The 19661-nt window shown below is 62.9% G+C and overlaps 1 protein-coding gene and 1 long non-coding RNA gene across 5 annotated transcripts; one reads left to right on the forward strand and one right to left on the reverse strand.

Annotated features, from left to right (window-relative positions):
• Positions 1–4507: 4507 nt before the first annotated feature.
• LOC308247769 (small membrane A-kinase anchor protein) lies at positions 4508–16559 on the forward strand. 4 transcript variants are annotated; one of them, XM_080667312.1, is made up of 3 exons: positions 4508–4777; positions 5568–5798; positions 15833–16559. In XM_080667312.1, the coding sequence occupies exon 3, from the start codon at positions 15961–15963 to the stop codon at positions 16384–16386; it is 426 nt and encodes a 141-aa protein (XP_080523438.1). In that variant the 5' UTR covers positions 4508–4777; positions 5568–5798; positions 15833–15960; the 3' UTR covers positions 16387–16559. The 4 variants fall into 4 exon arrangements, with proteins under 4 accessions (XP_080523438.1, XP_080523436.1, XP_080523437.1 ...); XM_080667310.1 differs by lacking the exon at positions 5568–5798 and adding an exon at positions 7980–8153; XM_080667311.1 differs by lacking the exon at positions 5568–5798 and adding an exon at positions 7980–8153 and having other exon boundaries at positions 15837–16559.
• Positions 9900–11441, reverse strand: LOC308247770. Its single transcript, XR_013960556.1, has 2 exons — positions 11136–11441; positions 9900–10111 (listed from the first exon to the last, which is right to left on the reverse strand). It is a non-coding gene; the product is annotated as an uncharacterized lncRNA (long non-coding RNA).
• Positions 16560–19661: the final 3102 nt, after the last annotated feature.

Genomic DNA, 19661 nt, shown 5'->3' on the forward strand with positions numbered 1-19661 from the left:
CCTCCGCCTTCCTGAGCAGAGTGCCAGCACCAACATGGCACACGGTGAGCCCTCCCCACCCTGGAAGGAGGCCTCCGTCTTCTTCATGCTTCACAGTCTCAGGACAAGGCCTCCGGAGAGCTTCCAGGGCAATTAAAGGAGTGAGCTGCCGCCGAAACTGGTTTGGCTCAGTGGATAGAGCGTCGGCCTGCGGACTGAAGGGTCCCGGGTTCGATTCCGGTCAAGGGCACGTACCTTGGTTGTGGGCACATCCCCAGTGGGAGGTGTGCAGGAGGCAGCTGATCGATGTTTCTCTCTCATCGATGTTTCTAGCTCTCTATCCCTCTCCCTTCCTCTCTGTAAAATATCAATAAAATATATTTAAAAGAAGAAGAAGTGCGCTGCCGGATGGTGGGGCTTGTGAACCAGCAGAAGAACTTGAAAGACAAGGTGTCTCAGATCCTCATTTCTCTCTCCGGCCCTGACACCATTCACCCCAGCTTCTCCCGGAGGAACGGTGAGCTCCAGGCCCTGTGATCCCCGGCCCAGAGGCAAAGGGCGTCTTATCCAGGAAGCAGGCGCCCAGCTCCCCAAGACGGTCGCCCCTCGGTGCTGCTGCCAGCCTCCCGCCTTGCCGACCCAGGAGCAGAGACTGGGAGGTGCCCGGTGTGATCACAATGCTGATGGCTGGGGCGGGGGTGGGGAGTGGGGGGGGTGCATTTGTGAGCACATCGAGGCTTGCCTAGCAACCGTTGCCAGCCAAGGGCGCTGGGAGCCACCAGCCTTCACTCGCATGTCCTGGCACCTGCTTGAGATTATCCGGATTCCAGTTTCCAGGTACAGTTTTCCTCAGCAGCTCCTACTACGGGAGGCTTTGCTTTTCAGTAATTGACTCGATAACCCTAACGCGATGGCTTTTCGTCCGTCTCTGAATAAGCACCAGGCTCCAACTGCACTGGAACGTGCCTGCGGCTGGAGCCTTAATGGTTTTAAAAACCACGGCTGTCCGTCCCCTGTCGGCTGCCACGCTGTGGCCGAGGACTGCCCGTGGTTACTCCTGCTCCTGAGAGCGCAGGATGTGGTGGGCGCCCCCCCCACCCCCCCAAACTTCCACCGTTTAGCGCTCGGGAAAGACCATCCTGGCCTCTGTGGTCGCTGCCTCCACCTCCAGCGCTGACGGGTTTCTTTGCTTGTCCCCTCCTACCCCCCCACCCCCGCCTCGCAGCAGGATAGAGGTCAGCGAGTAGCAGCCAAGCAGGAGTTTCCAGAGGAGTGGGGGGCGGGGTGCCCACAGCCTGAGGAGGGCAGGCAGGCCTATTCCTGGAGCAGAAGCCTTTCCGGGGAGAAGATGCCCAGAAGGTGCAGAGGAACGTGGTGAACCCCAGCCTCACGTGGCCGAGTCCTTCCTGCTGCTCCGGTAGCTCAGCCCCTCAGCTCTGCCCAAAGCCCTGGGTCCTGCACCCAGAGCCCGGGGTCCTGCACCCAGAGCCCCGGGTCCTGCACCCAGAGCCCCGGGTCCTGCACCCAGAGCCTGTCCTGCACCCAGAGCCCCGGGTCCTGCACCCAGAGCCTGTCCTGCACCCAGAGCCCCGGGTCCTGCGCCCAGAGCCCGTCCTGCGCCCAGAGCCCGTCCTGCACCCAGAGCCCGTCCTGCGCCCAGAGCCCCGGGTCCTGCGCCCAGAGCCCGTCCTGCGCCCAGAGCCCGTCCTGCACCCAGAGCCCCGGGTCCTGCGCCCAGAGCCCGTCCTGCACCCAGAGCCTGTCCTGCACCCAGAGCCCCGGGTCCTGCGCCCAGAGCCCGTCCTGCACCCAGAGCCCCGGGTCCTGCACCCAGAGCCCGTCCTGCCCCAGGTGCCCCTCGCACTTGCTTGGTCGTCCATTCACTCCTATCGCTTGGCTGCTCCAGTCCCCTCCCCTGCTCACTGTCTGCTGCCCAGTCTCGCCCTCAGTCCCACGCGCCCCCGACAGCCCTCCCCCCCCCCCGCCCACCCTCCGCCCCGGGCCATATACACAACATCGCCAACGCTGTGGGTTCCTTTACTTACGCTGAAGTCTTGGGTCCGTGGGGCGGTTTGCTGTCCTGATGTACAGCACGGGCACGGGTCGGCTTCATTTCCCAGCTTGCTGCCCGTCTTCCCGACACCCCCTCTTAGCAGCCCCCCGCTGCTGGCTTTGGCACGCCGGGGCCCGGTGCCCTGAGCCCCACACGCGCTCCCGCTGGGTGGTTAGTGTCATCGGCCAATCCCTGTCCCTGTACCTGAGGGGTGCAGGCCCTTACGGCTCTTTATCAGAATTTCCAGGTTGTTCTTTCTGCGCTTATTATTTTCATGGGAACTTTAAGGTCAGCTTCCCTAATTCCAAGCTGAATTTTTATTCTGATTGTTCCTTGGTTATTTATAAATGTAAAACGCTGCTTTGTGATATTGAGCCTTCCTAGCGAAGAACACTGTATCTTCCCATTTATTCAAGCTAATGTTTGGAAAATATTTATTTATTTTTATTAGAATACAATTGGCATGTGAATTACATTAGTCCCAGGCATACGGCATAGTGATTTGATATATTGTATAGTCTCTTTTGAGGAGGGGCAAGCTCATGTCTTTTTTAAAATTAATTTTTAAATTATAGTTGACATTCAATATTATATTAGTCTCAATGTATACTGTATTTTTTTAAAATACGTTTTTATTGACTTTAGAGAGAGAGGAAGGGAGAGAGACATCAGTGATGAGAGAGGGTCATTGATGGGCTGCCCCCTGCAGGCCCACAACCTGGGCAGGTGCCCTGACCTCCTGGTTCACAGGTCGAGGCTCAACCACTGGCCCCTGGACTCCTCTACGGTCCTGAGAGGAGGGGCGGCGGAGCGCACCTGTGAGGGACAGGAGGACAGGAGGACAGGAGGACAGGAGGACAGGAGGACAGGAGGGGCCTGCAGCGGGCTTGGGGAGGCCCGGAGACGCATCGCTTCTGCCCCAGCTGGGAGGTGAGTGCCCATCCCCAAGCTTCCCCTTCCCGCCCAGCCCTCAGGCCACCGGCCACCACGGGGCCCAGCGGGGAGCCCCAGGTCTCCGGGTCATTCCAGGGGGGCCTGCGCCCTGGAGCTGGAGGAGGAGCTGGGCCTCAGGCGGGGCCTCGCCTTGGAGCCAGCGGGACCAGTCAGGTCCTGGGCGGGAGGTGGGGGGGGTGCGGGAGGTAGGGGGTCCGGGAGGGGGGAGGGGGAGGGGGGCGGGAGGTCGCGCTGAGGGGCGGGGCCACAGGCGCTCACACCACGTGGGCACGCCCCCCCCCCACCCCCCGGCGGTGGAGAAACTGCCCTCTGGCCCGGGGTCGTCTGCCCGTGGCCTGAGCAAGTCCGCCCGCCCGTGAGGAGTCGGAACCTCCGGTCCAAGGGACCCGCTAGTCTGTGTCACGTGCCCCGCCCGGGCCGCCTCTGGGTCTGCGCTGCACCTGTCGCACCTGCGGGCTGTGGGCGCGGGTCCCAGCCTGGGGGGCACCTCTGCGGGGGTCAGGGAGGGGAGGTCATCTGGGGGGGTCAGGAGGTCATCTGGGGGGGTCAGGGAGGTCATCTGGGGGGGTCAGGAGGTCATCTGGGGGGGTCAGGAGGTCATCTGGGGGGGTCAGGAGGTCATCTGGGGGGAGGGGGAGGGGAGGGCACCTCTGGGGGAGCATCGCTGCAGCATCCCCCCAGCAGGCGCGTGGTGCTGAGCATGCAGAACACGCGGGGAGGAAGGTCCTGGCGGTGGGTTCGTGTTGAGCCGGTGGTTGTGCTGGGATCTCACTGCTTCGTGTGCGGGAGCTGACGTGTGTGTGTGTGTGTGTGTGTGTGAGTGTGTGTATTTGTGTGTGTGTGTGTGTGTGTGAGTGTGTGCGTGTGTGAGTGTGTGTGTGAGTGTGTGTGTGTGAGTGAGTGTGTGTGTGTATGTGTGAGTGTGTGTGAGTGTGTGTGTGTGTGAGTGTGTGTGTGTGTGTTTGTGTGAGTGTGTATGTGTGTGTGTGTTTGTGTGTGTGTGTATGAGTGTGTATGTGTGTGAGTGTGTGTGTGAGTGTGTGAGTGTGTGTGAGTGTGTGTGTGAGTGTGTGTGAGTGTGTGTGTTTGTGTGTGTATGTGTGTGTGTGTTTGTGTGTGTTAGTGTGTGTGTGTGTATGAGTGTGTATGTGTGTGTGTATGAGTGTGTATGTGTGTGAGTGTGTGTGTGTGTGAGTGTGTGTGTGTGTGTGTGTGAGTGTGTGTGTGTGTGTGTGTGAGTGTGTGTGTGTGTGAGAGTGTGTGTGTGTGAGAGTGTGTGTGTGTGAGTGTGTGTGTGTGTGTGTGTGAGTGTGTGTGTGTGTGAGTGTGTGTGTGTGTGAGTGTGTGTGTGTGTGTGTGTGAGTGTGTGTGTGTGTGAGTGTGTGTGTGTGTGAGTGTGTGGGGGGGGGCGCCGGGGAGGTACTTGGTTTCGGGGAGAAACAGCCGGGAAGCGCTGAGTGTGAGAGGAGGCGTGTGGGTGTGCGCTGTGTGGACTAGCGGACTTCGGGGTCTCGTTCCCGCGGGGGCGGCACCGGAGAGTGTTGGGGGGCGTGCGGGGGCCGCGCCCCAGGCTCCCGGCCAGCCCGCCCCCGCGGCCCCCGCCCGTGCTCCGTGCTCCGTGCTCGTGCGGACCGGCGGGGAAGGGCGGGGACCCGCGAGGGCGCGCGGCGGCGGGAGGAGGGGCCGAGAGCGGCCGAAGGACACCCCGTCCTCCGCCCTCGCCGCCGGGCTCCCCGGGCTCCCGCCGCCGCCCGGGCCCCGCGACCCGCGCGCAGCTGCCGGAGGAGCCGGGTAGGTGCCCATCTGGGGGCGCGACCGCCGCGTGCGTGTGCGTGTGCGTGTGCGTGTCTCGGGGTGTCGGGGTGCACCTGCTTGTCCGCTTCGCTGGTGGTGGTTTCCGCGGGAGAAGCGCGAGTTGGGGGCGCAGAGCCGCAGACCCCGGTCGCAGCTGCGCGGATTGGAGACCAGCCCCCTCCGCCCCGCTCCCCGCCCCCAGGACTGGGGGGAGCCGGGGAGCCGCCTGTGCGCATGTCCCTGTCCGCGGGCGCAGGGGTGCGACCCGACCGGCGGGTGATGGGGAGTGTGGGCGCCCTCAGGGCTGCGGGGCCCGGGCGGGGCACTGGGATGCAGGGAACGGACCGAACCGCCGGCAGAACCGCCGGTCCTGGCGAAGCTGAACCATCCGAACCCGCAGGCAGCTCTGTGCCAGCGCCCTCCGCCGGCGGGACCGAGTCCGGGAACCACGTCCGTCCGTCCGTGGGCCTGCGCCGAGGGCCGGGCGGGCCGGGCGGGCTGATCAGGGTCGCGGAGGAAGGAGGCCCTTTTCTGCGGACGGAGCAGCGTCTCCCCACATCAGCCTGGAGCCGCCCGGCCCCTGGACGCGTGTTCCCAGCCCCGGAGCGCCGTCCTGGGCCATGGCCTCTGGTCCCGCGCCCGTAACTCCCGTCTCCAAGGTCCTTGCTGCCGTCAAACAAGTTCCTAATGGAGACGCAGCCTCGCCGCCCCCCTGCCCCTCCCGCCTCCGCCCACAGCCCCAGGCGCAGGGGGACCCCCTTTCCCCTCCGCAACCTCCTGTCCGCAGAACCCGTGACCTCCGACCTGCTGCTCACCGGTGCACCTGCGCCAGCCCCGCCTGTGACATCACCTGCCTGTGACATCACCGCCTGTGACATCACCTGCCTGTGACATCACCGCCTGTGACATCACCGCCTGTGACATCACCCGCCTGTGACATCATAGACAGGTTTCTCAGCAGAGCGGGCGCCTCGTCCACCTAAGGAGTCGGGACAAACAATACAGTCCAGACAGGAAGGTACGACGTGGCCCAAGCACCTGCGGTCCCCTCTGCCACCGCCTCTCGGATCCCGAGCCTCAGCTTCCCCGCCAAGAACCCGGCCCGGGGAGAAGGCGTCTCCATGGCGCGCAGCACACTTAGGCGATCCACTGAGCGGCAATGGCGTCTCCTTGACTCAGACCCTCTGAGCTACCCCCCCCCCCCCCGCCCCCCAATTGCCTTCAGTCGTCAGTCTAACCCACAGTGCGGACGCAAAGACTTCCATCTTCCCACGAAATCACCTGATTCAGTTATGCAACCGAAAGTTTCTTGAATGCAAACCTTTATTTTCTTGTCTTACTTTAAGCCTCCAATTCCCAGTTCACTGTTTTCATCCTGATTGTGGCGTCACCCACCTTGTTACTCTACCGTCTGACTGTCGCCTGCACTCTCGCCAGGGACTGGTGACGCGGGACAGGCCCCTTTGCTGTGGGTGGCAGAGGCCCTGACACCTACCAGCTTCCTGACCTTGAGAACTTCTTTCCCATGTTAATGAGATAGGGGGTCCCACCTGCCTTCAGGGTGCTTGCTGGGAGTCGGGGTACCACCTGCCTTTCAGGGTGCTTGCTGGGAGTCGGGGTACCACCTGCCTTTCAGGGTGCTGGCTGGGAGTCGGGGTACCACCTGCCTTTGCTGGCTGGGAGTCGGGGTACCACCTGCCTTTGCTGGCTGGGAGTTGGGGTACCACCTGCCTTCAGGGTGCTGGCTGGGAGTCGGGGTCCCACCTGCCTTCAGGGTGCTGGCTGGGAGTCGGGGTCCCACTTGCCTTTCAGGGTGCTGGCTGGGAGTTGGGGTACCACATGCCTCAGGGTGCTGGCTGGGAGCCGGGGTGCTGAGTGCCAAGTGCAGTACTGGCTGGAACCTGGTCAGCTCGGTAGCTAGCGCTGAGCTCAGCACTTTGCGTGTCACAGGGCTCAGCCCCGCAGGAGTGGCGTTAGGAGGACACATGAGAACTGTCATCACACGCCTTGTGAGAGATCTGGAGTATTCTCTGACCTATCACAACAGCGAACATTCGTTTAAAAATGACTGCTTCTTAGCGAACTGCTGGTTCCTGGACATCCCCAACCTTCCCCCCACAGTGTTCCCTGTTTACGGGTTCAATTTTGAATTTGGCCAGAGATTAAACAGCTGGTCTGTAATGCCTAGCAGTTCTGACCGTGTACTACAGCTTTGCTTTATTTTTTTTCAAAGGTAACTGCTGTTTGTTGATCCAGAATTCCTCAAAATTGTACTTTTTTTCAATTGCAGTTCACCTTCGTATTACTTGGTGTGGGTCTGGGTGTACCATGGGGGGGGGGGCGGGTTTGAGTGCCTCCTGCTCCACATGCCTGCAGTTCACCTTCGTATTACTTGGTGTGGGTCTGGGTGTACCGTGGGGAGCGGGGGGGGGGGATGTTTGAGTGCCTCCTGCCCCACGTGCCGGCAGTTCACCTTCGTATTACTTGGTGTGGGTCTGGGTGTACCATGGGGGGGGGGGTGTTTGAGTGCCTCCTGCTCCACATGCCTGCAGTTCACCTTCGTATTACTTGGTGTGGGTCTGGGTGTACCGTGGGGAGCGGAGGGGTGGGTGTTTGAGTGCCTCCTGCCCCACGTGCCTGCCAAGGCTGTCAGTCTGCTCGCCCGCGGCCCTCCTGCCCTCATTCGTGTACAGCGGCCTCGGCTGCTTCTCTGCCCGAGGGTCCTCCCGGCCTTCCAGCCTAAAGACCACCTGCTTTTAGGAGCGAACCGTGCTGGCAGCCCCGTCTTCTTCCCCCAGTCGCCGTGCCACCCGCCCTTGCGTCCGGGTGTTCCCACCGGAGTTTTCTCAGCAGGTTGTGCCGTGAACACGTGGCAAGTCGGGGGAGAAACACGCCAGCCACGGCGCGTGATGCGGGAGGGGGGGAGCAGCAGCTCCAGGGAGGATCTGAGCTGGGAAGAGCCTGCGCTGGAAGAATTCACGTACTTCTCGTGAATTTCGAGCTGTGAGATTGTTTCTCTGGGGCTGAAGGTGACGCATTAGGCACAGGGCAGGGGGTCCTGAGGGCCGAGGACTAAGTCAGGACACGTAGCCCGTGCCCTGGTCACGCGACACACGGGCCACGCGGCTGCCGGCCTGTGGCCTTTGCCTGCAGTCCCCTGGAAGAGGGAGAACTGTGTCTATTTCGGTTTTATCCCCAGCATCTCCCACTGTGAGCACGCCGGCATCTGCTGAAAAGCCAGCCCTAATGAGCACTGACTGTTCGGTGCAAAGAGGAGGAGAAGGGGCTGCCCCCTCGAGAGGAGGAGTCTGAGGCCGCTGGGAGGAACCCCAGGAAGCCTGCCCGGAGGAGGTGGCTGCCCCCAGCCTGGAAGGTGTGCAGATCTGGTTTCGGCAGGGAGGAGGGGAAAGGGTGCTGGTGGAGAAAGGGGCAGTGGTGTTTCAGCACACGGGAAGGCCAGAAGGGAACCCTAGGAGAAGGGACCGGCTGTGGGAAGGCTATAGCTTGACGGGAGAGGAAATGTCTTTGGATTGGTGAGAAATCCAATAGATAAGAAGCAGGGCTGTACAATGTTTAAGTTACACGTACCTCTGCCCCCCCCCCACACACACACACACCCCAAACTATTGCACCATCAGCCACGGACAGGAACTTTAGATGCTCCTTAGGAATGGGGTGTGTGTATCTCGAAAGAATTGTTAAATTTTAAGTAGCAAACTCCCTGAATTCGCGGTCCTGTGACCAAGGGTCTAAGTGGATTTGGACACTGTTTTCTCATGTCTCCACATAAGGGTAATGGCTCTTTCAAGTCTCCAAAATTATCTGTACTACCGCCTGGGACTTAGTTCTGTGCGCAGCGCCTAACACCCTTTTAATGTATTATTTACGCCTCCCACTTGTTCTGAAATGGTTGAAGCGGGTTCACTACATAACATGGAGACTGATCTTGAGTTGTAGGGAAGGGAAAACCCTGCCTCTGCCCTTTTAGATTCATTGCCCGGGCCTGCAGATCAACCTGTGATAGGTTAACAGGAAGAGCCATTCAACTACCCATTTAGGCCTGGGGTTCACACAGGAAAGGACTTACACGCCATCCTACAAGCATGAAGAGGCTGGGAAAAGCGGTCTGGCTCGGGGTGGGGGCGCTGAGGGATGGTGACCAGAAACGTGTAATAAATAGGGTGGTTTGGAGCAGCGCTCGCCAGCTGGTGGGCCGCGGACCACGGGTGGCCGCAAGGTCTGAGAGGTTGGCGGCCGCTGGCTTAGTGAGGTTGGCTCAGGTCTGAGAAAGGAGACAGCTTTACAACAGGGAACTGACAGCTGATGTTGGAGAACGAGGGGAAAGCAGAGGGCCAGCTGCCTTCAGCTCCGAACAGCCCTGCAGCCAAGGTGGCGGATTGTGGGGTGGCCAACTCTGTCCCCTTCCAGTTCTGACTTTACTTGCATCTTTGCAGCTGAGAGTAGTGCCCCCTGGTGTCCCCCTTTCCCACCACCACCTGACTCCGCCCCCCTCCCCCCCGCCCCCCCCCCCCCCCCCCCCCCCCCCGTTACTGCGTTTACGGGCTGGGCAATGCCTGTGCACACAAGGTCTCGGGGTGATCCCTTCCTGTCTGCTGAGATTCGTCTGTCTGTCCCGTGTCCATGCCTCTGTTTCTGTTTTGTTCATCAGTTTATTGTTCATGAGATTCCACATGTGAGTGAGATCGCGGGATACTTGTCGTTCTCGGCCTGGCTTATTTCACGTAGCAGGATATCCTCCAGGTCCCGCCCTGCTGTCTCACAGGGTAAGGGGTCCTTCTTTTTCACAGCTGCAGAGTACTCCCTGGTGTGCACGCACCGCAGCTTTTTTATCCACTCGGCTACTGAAGCACTTAGGTAGGCGGTTTCAGATCTTATTATTGTAAATGACGCGGCTGTGAACATAAGGGAGCACGTACTCTTTCTGATTGGTGTTTGGGTTTCCTAGGACATATTCCTAGAAGTGGGCTCGCTGGGTCAGATGGCAGTTCCCTGTTTAATTTTTGAGGAAACGCCGTACTGTACCTAGGGCTTGAGGAGGAATGAAAAGCACAGCACCCTGGTATGGAAATCACTGCCCTGACGTGGATAGAGACAGGAATGGAAAATCCAAGAATATTTATTTAGCCGGGCCCACAGGTGTGGCTCAGTGGTTGAGCACCAACCCATGAACCAGGAGGGCACAGTTGGATTCCTGGTCGGGGCACGTGCCCGGGTGGCAGGCTGGGTCCCAGCAGGGGCGTGCAGGGGGCAGCTGGCCGACGACGCTCCTCTCTCAGCGATGTGTCCAGCTCCCTCCCCCTCCCCGTCTCTCTAAAAAGTCAAGGAAAACGTGAAAGAAAACATGTAGGGGGCTCCCCGGGGTAAGGTGGCGCTGACGGGCGATCGGAGTCGCTCGGGCCTTTACACCCTCCGTGTGTGCAGGCCGCCCTCGGGGACCAGCACCAGGGCCTCTCTCCCTCCTCACCGCTGCCCCCACCCGTGGGCCCGCCCGCGGGAGTGGGGGGGGTGCCCCCCGGAATGGCACTGACTGTCTCCCCGTGAGAACGGGCCTTTGTCTGCTCTGGCCGGCGGCCGTGGCTGGCGGCCACCTGTCAGCGGAGCGTTGGCAGCGCGGCCGTGGCTCCTGTTCACGGCTGCCCAGGAGGCTCTGCGAGACGGCAGGCCGCGGCTGGGCCAGGGCAGAGCTCACACGTACGTGCTGGTACCCCCAGGGAAGGCTGGCCGGCGCTGCCAGTGCACCCCGACTCCTGGGGTCCCCCCAGCAGCGTCGTAGCTAAAGGCGGGGCTCGGAGGCCCCTGCTCCGGGGCTGGCTGAGACCCCCAGGGTGCCTTCCCTGGGCACCCCTCCCAGCCTCAGGACGTGCCCTCGATGAGCCCCCCCTTTCTAAAGTCCTGCCTCCGTCACCCGACCTCTGCCAGCGTCCGCTCCCATGACAACGGTGGTGCCGCCCGCAGGCCCGCTGTGGCCTTCCAGCCGTCCCCTTCCCTGGGGACCCTCAGTGCCGCCCGCCGTGTGGGGCCTGACGAGACCCCACGTGGTGAACGGGCCTAGGAAGCGCCGTGAGCCAGCTCCCAGCTGGGCGGCTCCGGGGGGGTCCGGCCCGGGACAGTCACGGCTTTCCTCACAGGCTTATCTTGGCCTTCAGCCTGGCCAGGGGCGTGCATCTGGGCAGCACACCTGGCCATGCCCCTTGGACCCCCTTCCCTTCCCTCTGGGTGAGCAAAAAGGGGCCGCCCAGCCCGGCCTGCCCCCCCCACCCCCCAGAATCTTCCCGAGTCTCCTCCTCCGCCTCAGACGCGGGAGAAGCTGTGAAGCCATCGCTCCCTGGAGCACCTGAGGCCTTGCTCCCGCACGTCCTCGGTTTGGCTCAAACGCCTGAGAACTCTCTGGTCGGGACGTCTGTTCTGCGCAGGCTTAACGCTGGTTCTGAGAGAGGGCAGACCGCACCAGGTCCGAGGAAACCGCGTTGGCAAAACCTCCGATCTCAGGAAGGCGCCTCCCGGATCCCCAGCATCACTCCAGCTGAACCGGGTCCGGTGCCCTCAGCCACCTCCGGGCACGAAGCAGATGCCAAGCCACCGTGTTGGCCAGCCCCGCCGGGAGCCAGGACGGCTCTCCCTCCGGGAAGCTGGGTCTCCTGAGCCGCCCACCACGCTCCCCGCCCACCACGCTCCCCGCCCGCCACGCTCCCCGCCCGCCACGCTCCCCGCCCGCCACGCTCCCCGCCCGCCACGCTCCCTGCCCACCACGCTCCCCGCCCACCACGCTCCCCGCCCACCACGCTCCCCGCCCACCACGCTCCCTGCCCACCACGCTCCCCGCCCACCACGCTCCCTGCCCACCACGCTCCCTGCCCACCACGCTCCCCGCCCACCACACTCCCTGCCCACGCTCCCTGCCCACCACGCTCCCCGCCCACCACACTCCCTGCCCACCACGCTCCCTGCCCACCACGCTCCCTGCCCACGCTCCCTGCCCACCACACTCCCTGCCCACCACGCTCCCTGCCCACCACGCTCCCTGCCCACCACGCTCCCTGCCCACACTCCCTGCCCACCACACTCCCTGCCCACCACACTCCCTGCCCACCACGCTCCCTGCCCACGCTCCCCGCCCACCACACTCCCTGCCCACCACGCTCCCCGCCCACCACACTCCCCGCCCACCACGCTCCCCGCCCACCACGCTCCCCGCCCACCACACTCCCTGCCCACGCTCCCTGCCCACCACACTCCCCGCCCACCACACTCCCCGCCCACCACGCTCCCCGCCCACCACGCTCCCCGCCCACCACGCTCCCCGCCCACCACGCTCCCCGCCCACCACGCTCCCCGCCCACCACGCTCCCCGCCCACCACGCTCCCCGCCCACCACGCTCCCTGCCCACCACGCTCCCTGCCCACGCTCCCTGCCCACCACGCTCCCTGCCCACGCTCCCTGCCCACGCTCCCTGCCCACCACGCTCCCTGCCCACCACGCTCCCTGCCCACCACGCTCCCTGCCCACCACGCTCCCTGCCCACGCTCCCTGCCCACCACGCTCCCTGCCCACCACGCTCCCTGCCCACCACGCTCCCTGCCCACCACGCTCCCTGCCCACGCTCCCTGCCCACCACGCTCCCTGCCCACGCTCCCTGCCCACCACGCTCCCTGCCCACCACGCTCCCTGCCCATTTCTGCAGTCGCCTCCCTCGCAGCAGGCACGGGGGTGGCGTCAGAGGCGGTGGCTGGGCTTCCTTTCTGCTCCCGCACCACCCCTAGGGGAGGCGGGGAGCGGTGTGATGGGAGGAACTGGTAGAATGTACGGCCCTGACACGCACAGCAGGGAGACCTGGGCGAGGGGCCACCCGTTCTGGACTTCGATTACGAACTAGTAAATGGGATTAGTGCGCGCTAACCTCTCCCTCCTCGCCATCGGGCTGCAGAAGTTAGTCCCCGGGCTGTTGGCGGCTTCTCAGAGCTGCTCTGACCCGCCCTGAGGACGCTGCCGCCTCCCGGCTCTCCCGTCGGAAGCTGAGCGGGCACATCACCAGGCCGCGGCCCCTGACGGCGAGAAACGTCCAGCCTGCAGCCGAGGCCACGCAGTCAGGAGGCCACGCAGTCAGGAGGCCACGCAGTCAGGAGGCCACGCAGTCAGGAGGCCACGCAGTCAGGAGGCCACGCAGTCAGGCCTGACGGCTCCACAGCCCGCAGCACGCACATCCCTTGCGGGCGGGAGGGAAGGAGGGAGGGAGGGAGGGAGGGAGGGAGGGAGGGAGGAGGCCAGGTGGCGGGTGCCTTCCTGGGCGCCACTCACACCTCAGGTGTGCGCCCCGCACGCCCAGCCCAGCCACAAGGGACAGGGCCCCTGAAGCCCTTCGATGGGGACGAGTGGCCTGGGCGGGAGGCCCCCCTCCCCCCCAGGCAGGGTGTGTGGTTTACTGGCGCCCCGTTCCTGTCAGCACCCCAAATGAGAGGAACAATGACGTATTCAGGTTTGAAACCTTTAACCTATTTTAAATTAACCTGAGCTTTTCACGGGGACATCCGATTCAGCAGGAAACCAGGTGCCACGGCTAACTCCCGGGAAGGCGCCGTCCTCTGTCCACGGACCGGGGACAGCCGGACCAGCCGTCACCCCCGAGGGCGGCAGCGTAGGTCGGGGGGCACCCCTTCAGGGCCAGGCAGTCAGCTTAGGCTCTGCAAGCCCCACGGCCTGTCTCCCCTCCTCATGGCACGGCAGCCACAGAGCAGGGGGGGGCGGGGGGGGTTGCAGTGCGCAGGGCCCCCGAGGGCAGACCGAGCCCAGAGCCCCCCCCACCCCCCACTCCCACTGCTCCCCATCCAGACACGCCCACCACAGAGCCCGGGCGGGGACACGGGACGGACAGACGGGCAGGGGCGTGTGGGAGCAGCAGGAGCAGCTGTGTTTCCCCGGAACGGAGCACCCACCGCAGGAGGGTCCAGCACAGAAGCCGCACCGAGCGCCCCAGACCTCAGGCTAAGGCTCCCCTCACTCCACGGCCGAGCAGAGAGCGGAGCCAAGCCAAGCCAAGCAGCAGCCGAGCCGTGTCAAGGAGGGGACGCCGCTGTCCCCGCAGGCACCGCGCAGCAGCACCCAAGGCTGGTCGGTGAGGCCTTCCCCGTCGGGGAAAACCGGGCAGACACACAAACCAAGGAAGCGAGCCACCGCTCACCCCGCACGCGAGGACAGACTCAGCGAGGACAGAGGCTTCATTCAGTGTGAGCCGTGAAGCCGGAGGCAGCAAGCCTGAGGATCCGCTCGTAGCAGGAGGCCTGCAGGGCCTCCCCTGGGACCATGGAGACGAAGGAGCAAGGAAGCCCACGGGGCGGCCTCCAAATAACCAGCTTCAGCCCTGACCGGTGTGGCTCAGTGGATAGAGCGTCGGCCTGCGGACTGAAGGGTCCCGGGTTCGATTCCGGTCAAGGGCATGTACCTGGGTTGCGGGCACATCCCCAGTGGGAGGTGTGCAGGAGGCAGCTGATCGATGTTTCTCTCCCGTCGATGTTTCTAACTCCCTATCCCTCTCCCTTCCTCTCTGTAAAAAATCAATAAAATATATTTTTTAAAAAATTAAAAAAATAACCAGCTTCAGCACGGCCACAGCGGCCAGCACAGCAAAGAGGGAGCGCCGTGCGGGAGGGGCTGGACAAGGACACGTCTGATAAAGGGCTCATCTCCCAAATATACGGGAACTCCTACAACTTACCAGAAGGAAGACAAGCAACCCCGTTAAAAAATGAGCAGAGGACCTAAAGAGACACTTCTCCAAAATGGACATAGGAAGGCCGAGAGACATATGAAAACCTGCTCAACGTCACTCATCATCCAAGAGACGCAAATCAAAACGACAATGCGGTACCATCTCACACCTGTCAGAATGGCAATCATCAACAAATCAACAAACGACAAGTGCTGGCGAGGATGCGGAGAAAAAGGAACCCTCGTGCGCTGCTGGTGGGAATGCAGACGGGTGCAGCCACTGTGGAGAACGGTATGGAGTTTCCTCAAAAAACTGAAAATGGAACTCCCATTTGACCCAGTAATCCCACTCCTAGGAATATATCCCAAGAAACTAGAAACACCAATCAGAAAGGATATATGCACCCCTATGTTCATAGCAGCACAATTCACCATAGCTAAGATTTGGAAACAGCCTAGGTGCCCATCAGCAGATGAGTGGATTAGAAAACTGTGGTACATCTACACCATGGAATACTACGCTGCGGTAAAAAAGAAGGATCCCTTACCCTTTGAGACAGCACAGAGGGACCTGGAGAGCATTGTGCTGAGTGAAATAAGCCAGGCAGAGAAAGACAAGTAGCACCTGATCTCACTCACATGTGGAATCTGATGAACAACATAACCTGATGAATAAAACAGATCCAGAGACAGGGAGGCATCAAACAGACTGCAGAATCTCAGAGGGAAGGCGGGGGTGGGAAGAGGTGACCCAAAGACCTTGTGTGCATCTCTGCAGCCCCACGGAACAGACAATAAGGCAGTGAAGGCCTGGGTGCGGGGTGGGGGAGGGGGGTTAGGGGACATATCCAAGTTTCAACAATAAAGACTTTTAAAAAAGATGGTTTGCTTGTGGTGTTTGCCTGCCCCTGGCTTGCAGTCACCTTGTGTAAGACCCTGCAGAGTGAGAGAGTTCAAACACAAACCCCCCGGTACTCACAGGAAGTGAAGTCGCCCCAGCTGGGGTGTCAGCAAGGGCATGCTGTGCCCCGGGAACTCCTTCGCAGGCAGGCGGCCAGAACGGGCCCGGAGCCCGCGCTGGTCGGTCCCGGTGGCCACGGGAATCTGAGCCAGGAGAGTCGGACTGTGTTTTCCGTGCCGTCAACTTTCCAAGATCCTCAGTCGCTGGCCACTCCCCTGAGCGCTTGTCCTTGTTCCAGTTGATGAGACAGAGCTGTGGTCTGTCACCCGGAGGACGTGTGCGCTGAGGCTAAGGGCTGTGCCCACCGCTGTGTGATGGCGCCGTGTCTGCTCCCACGCCTTCACCATGAAACCCTTTCTCTCGACAGGCAGACCCCACGTGAGGAGGGGAAGGAGCGCCAGCCAGGTGGCGGGGAGTGCCCGCCGGCACCCCGTGCACAGGAGCTCCCCACGATGCTGCTGAGGTAGCCGGGCCTCCCGTCGCCGTCGGTGCACCATGGGCTGCATGAAGTCCAAGCAGACCTTCCCGTTCCCCACCACCATCGAGAGGTGTGAGCCCCCCGAGAGGTGTGAGCCCCCCGAGAGGTGTGAGCCGTTCGAGAGGTGTGAGCCGTTCGAGAGGTGTGAGCCATTCGAGAGGTGTGAGCCGATCGAGAGGTGTGAGCTGCGGGTGCCGTCGCCAGTCGCCAAGGACGTGGAGGACGTGGAGGAAGTGGAAGAAGTGGAGGAAGTGGAGGTGGAGAAGGTGAAGGTGCAGGAGGTGCAGGAACCCGCGGGGCCCAAAATCGTGGTGTCCCAGTTCGCGCACCGCCTGTCGCAGGAGATCCTGAGCGGCGCCCTGCAGCAGTGGGTGGACAGCAACGCCAAGTACGCGGACATCCCGTTCATCGAGAGCGAGGGCCTCGGCGCGGCCCAGCGATGACGCCGGCGCGACTGCGGGCAGCGTCGGGGCTAGTTCACATACGTGACACAGAGCAAAGCGTTGTATGAATAAACACATGGGACTCATCTCACGTAGAGACCAGTCCGTGACGACAGCAGGGGGGCCCCTGGTGAACGGTGGCTGCCGCAGGCCCTCTCTGTGTGGGGCGGGGGGGGGGGGGGGGGGGGTCAGCGCCGAGAGGGCTGGCCACAGGCCTGCGGTCCCGCAGCCGCCGGGGTGCCACGGCGCAGCACCGTGTCCGAGACAGGGCAGCATCGCCAGCAAATGAAAGCGCAATAGTGCCAAGGCCCCAGGCGGCTTAGAGACGCCCCTGAAACCACGAACACCTGCTGCTCATGTGCCCGTCGCCCCACGGCGTGGAGAGGACGGTTCTTGAAATGCCTTGGCCACGGTGGTGCTCATGCCACAGCGGTGAGCAGTCAGAACCACGTGGCCCAGGGTCCCCGTCTCTCACCCGCCCCCCGCCCCGCCGACCCCCCGCATTAGGAAACAGCTTGTGCAGGCGTGAGCCTGGACGCCTGTCCCTCACACCGACGTGCCCTGGCCCGGCTCGGCTGGCTGGAGTGGCAGGAGTGGCGTCGCGTACACCAAAAGGCTGTGGGCTTGGTTCCCGTCAGGGTACATACCTAGGTTGTGGGTTCAATCCCCTTCGGGGCGACCAATCGTGTTTCTCTCTTGCCCTTCCTCTCTCTAAAAACAATAAAAGCATCCCGGAGGGAGGGCTGAAGAGACGAGTGCTGGGCCCTTCCTCTGTGAAATGCTTCGCCCCGAACCCCAGGCCCTCGGCCCCGCCGGGAGCAGGTGACTCAGACTTCCCGGAGAAGCGTTTCCTAAGACGCAGGTGACGAAGTCCTGGCATCACGTTCAGTGCGCGGAGCCCCGCGCCGGGGACAGACCCGCACGAGAACACAAGCTGGGCCTTCGGGGACAGCGACCGACCCGCAGCAGGACCGGGCGGGTGCACCCAGCTTCGCTCCCCCCGAGGTGCGGGCCAGAGGCTGCTGCTGCCGCTGCTTACGACACCGTCCTCGGGCGTTACCGCCACAGACTGTTCTCGCAGGTCTGGCTTTCTCAGGAAGCTTTTCTTTAAAGAATTCGTACCGTTTGAGATCCTGGGGACAAGGTGAGGGGAAGGTGTGAGACGGAACTTGTAGGAAGACGGGCTGGGTCTCTGGGATGGTCTTCCCGAGACCGGCCCCCGGGGGTGAACGGGACAGCGCTGAGCCCGTGGGGCCCTTCGTTAGGAACAAGGGGCTCGACGCGGAGGCCGGACGGGCTGTGGCCTCGGAGTGAAGTCCACGCAGTGGCCTCGCCGCAGGCAGGATGCCGCCGCTGTGCTGAGCCCCGGCCGCGCTCCGGGGTCTGGTCGCGGGGGCAGAGGTCTGCGACGTGCGTGACGGGCCACCTCCACGGCCGGACGCCGGTCACTCACCGCCTCCCCGGCCCCAGCGCCCCCAGCAGCTCGGAGAGCCGCGGACACAGGCACCGCGGCCCGGCTGCGGCAGACGCGTGCGGACTCGGCAGGTGTCCCCGCGGGAGAAAACGTGGCTTCTGAGCGTTCACACCGACTGGGACGAACGCCGGCCAGCGCCCAGGAGCTGCCGTCTTCCTTCCTCCTCCGTCTCGCCACCGCCGGACCCGTGCACAAGGCCACTCGCCGAAAGACAAGTCACACAGACGACACGTTCCGACGAGAGCACAGAGCCACACGCCAGCAGCCCGCACTGGGGCCGCACACGGAGGGCCACGGCTGCGGGCTGCATCCTAAGCATGGCCCTCCGCCCCTCCTCCGCTCGGGGTACAGGAAAGCCCCCTGGTCCCCGTCGCTGAAGGGTGACCTCTGCGCGGTGCCACCTCCCCGACACCATGGCCGCGCACCCCTGGCGCCCGAGTCCTTTCTCGGGGGTGCCGCCCGCCACACGCAGATCCTGGGAGACGCCCCTGTGTCCAGGCCGCCCGGGGGGGGGGGGGTGGGGGGAGGCTGCGGCTGGCACAGGCCGCACAGCGGGCACCGCGTCGGGAGCAGGCGGGGGGCGGGGGGGGCGGCAGACAAGCTGGGGTGCCCGTGGTCGGCACCGATGACAAGATGCAGGAGACCCTCTTGGTAGGACCGTTCAGGCTCCTTCAGACGGTCCCCTTTACATGTCAGGTTTGCTTCCTCGCAAAGGGCAAAGGCCTGCTCGCGGGAGGAGCCACACAACAGGGACGATCGCCCGCTACTGAAAAGGGAAAACTCTGTTCCAACCGGGGCCACACGCAGACGAACTAAGAGGGCCCCACAGTGAGGGGAGCGGAGCGGGCGGAGTGCGGGAGCAGCAGGACAGGCCAGTGCCCCCCACGACACCAGCCTGGGCCACACGGGCCCTGACCCCGCAGGCAGCAGAGGGAATGTCCAACCCCGTTTAGGCCCTGACCTCCCCCACCGCTGGGCCTCGCCTCCGCCCGGTCGCCGTGGGCAGCGCAGACCTGGGTACGAGCCCCCTCCGCTCAGAGCCTCGCCAGCTCCCTGCGGTGTTCCTCGCTCTGCAAGCACAGGGGTGAAGGGGGTGGAAATGATCCTGGTCCCGAGGAACCATGTATGTCAAACTGCCTTATTAGCACTAACAGCAGGCACAGTGAGTGCCCAGCACGACACCCTGCACCCTGGTCAGCATCACGGACACGGACGCAGTGGAGGGACTGTCCTTATACAACCTGGGACATCAAGAGGGGAGACACGTTACAAACCCACCAGCAGTCCCTTAACACAACCCTCCCACAGGCTTGCTTCCTCCTGCAGCTGTGTGGCCACGCGGGACATGCCGGCTCAGAGGCACTCTCTCCGTCTTCTTGGGCAAAACTCACGTTTTATCAGCCAGTTCTCCCTGAGACTTCGCTACGAAATGGAGTATTTTCCCACTATTTTTGTGGAAACGCTTTTTGTAACTGTACAGTGAAAGTCTAGTTGCAGCTAACCAGCCCTGGGTTATATTTAATTTCGGTGAGCCAATGCTTTCAGCACGGCGCACTCACACTGTCACACCGAGGCCTTAACACCTCCTGCACTGCTCCCACTCTGTGAGCAGAACCCACTCACGCCCGTGACGGCTGGGCCGCGGGCCGACGCAGAGCGCTGGGAACGGAGGGGTCCGCGTGCTCCCTGTGGCGCCCTTACCCCACTCTGCTCCGCAAGTTCCTGGAAGGGGGTCCTTCCTGCCCAACTCTGAGAACAGAAAGGAAAGCCAGTGCTCTGGCCTGCAGCTCCCCACCTGGGG

The sequence above is a fragment of the Plecotus auritus genome (genome assembly GCF_963455305.1).
Source record: "Plecotus auritus genome assembly, chromosome: 5".
In the NCBI taxonomy this organism is placed as follows: Eukaryota; Metazoa; Chordata; class Mammalia; order Chiroptera; family Vespertilionidae; genus Plecotus; species Plecotus auritus.

What these genes read in the sequence shown, in the direction of transcription:
- LOC308247769 (XM_080667312.1), top strand. Translation starts at nt 15,961, where the DNA reads ATGGGCTGCATGAAGTCCAAGCAGACCTTCCCGTTCCCCACCACCATC.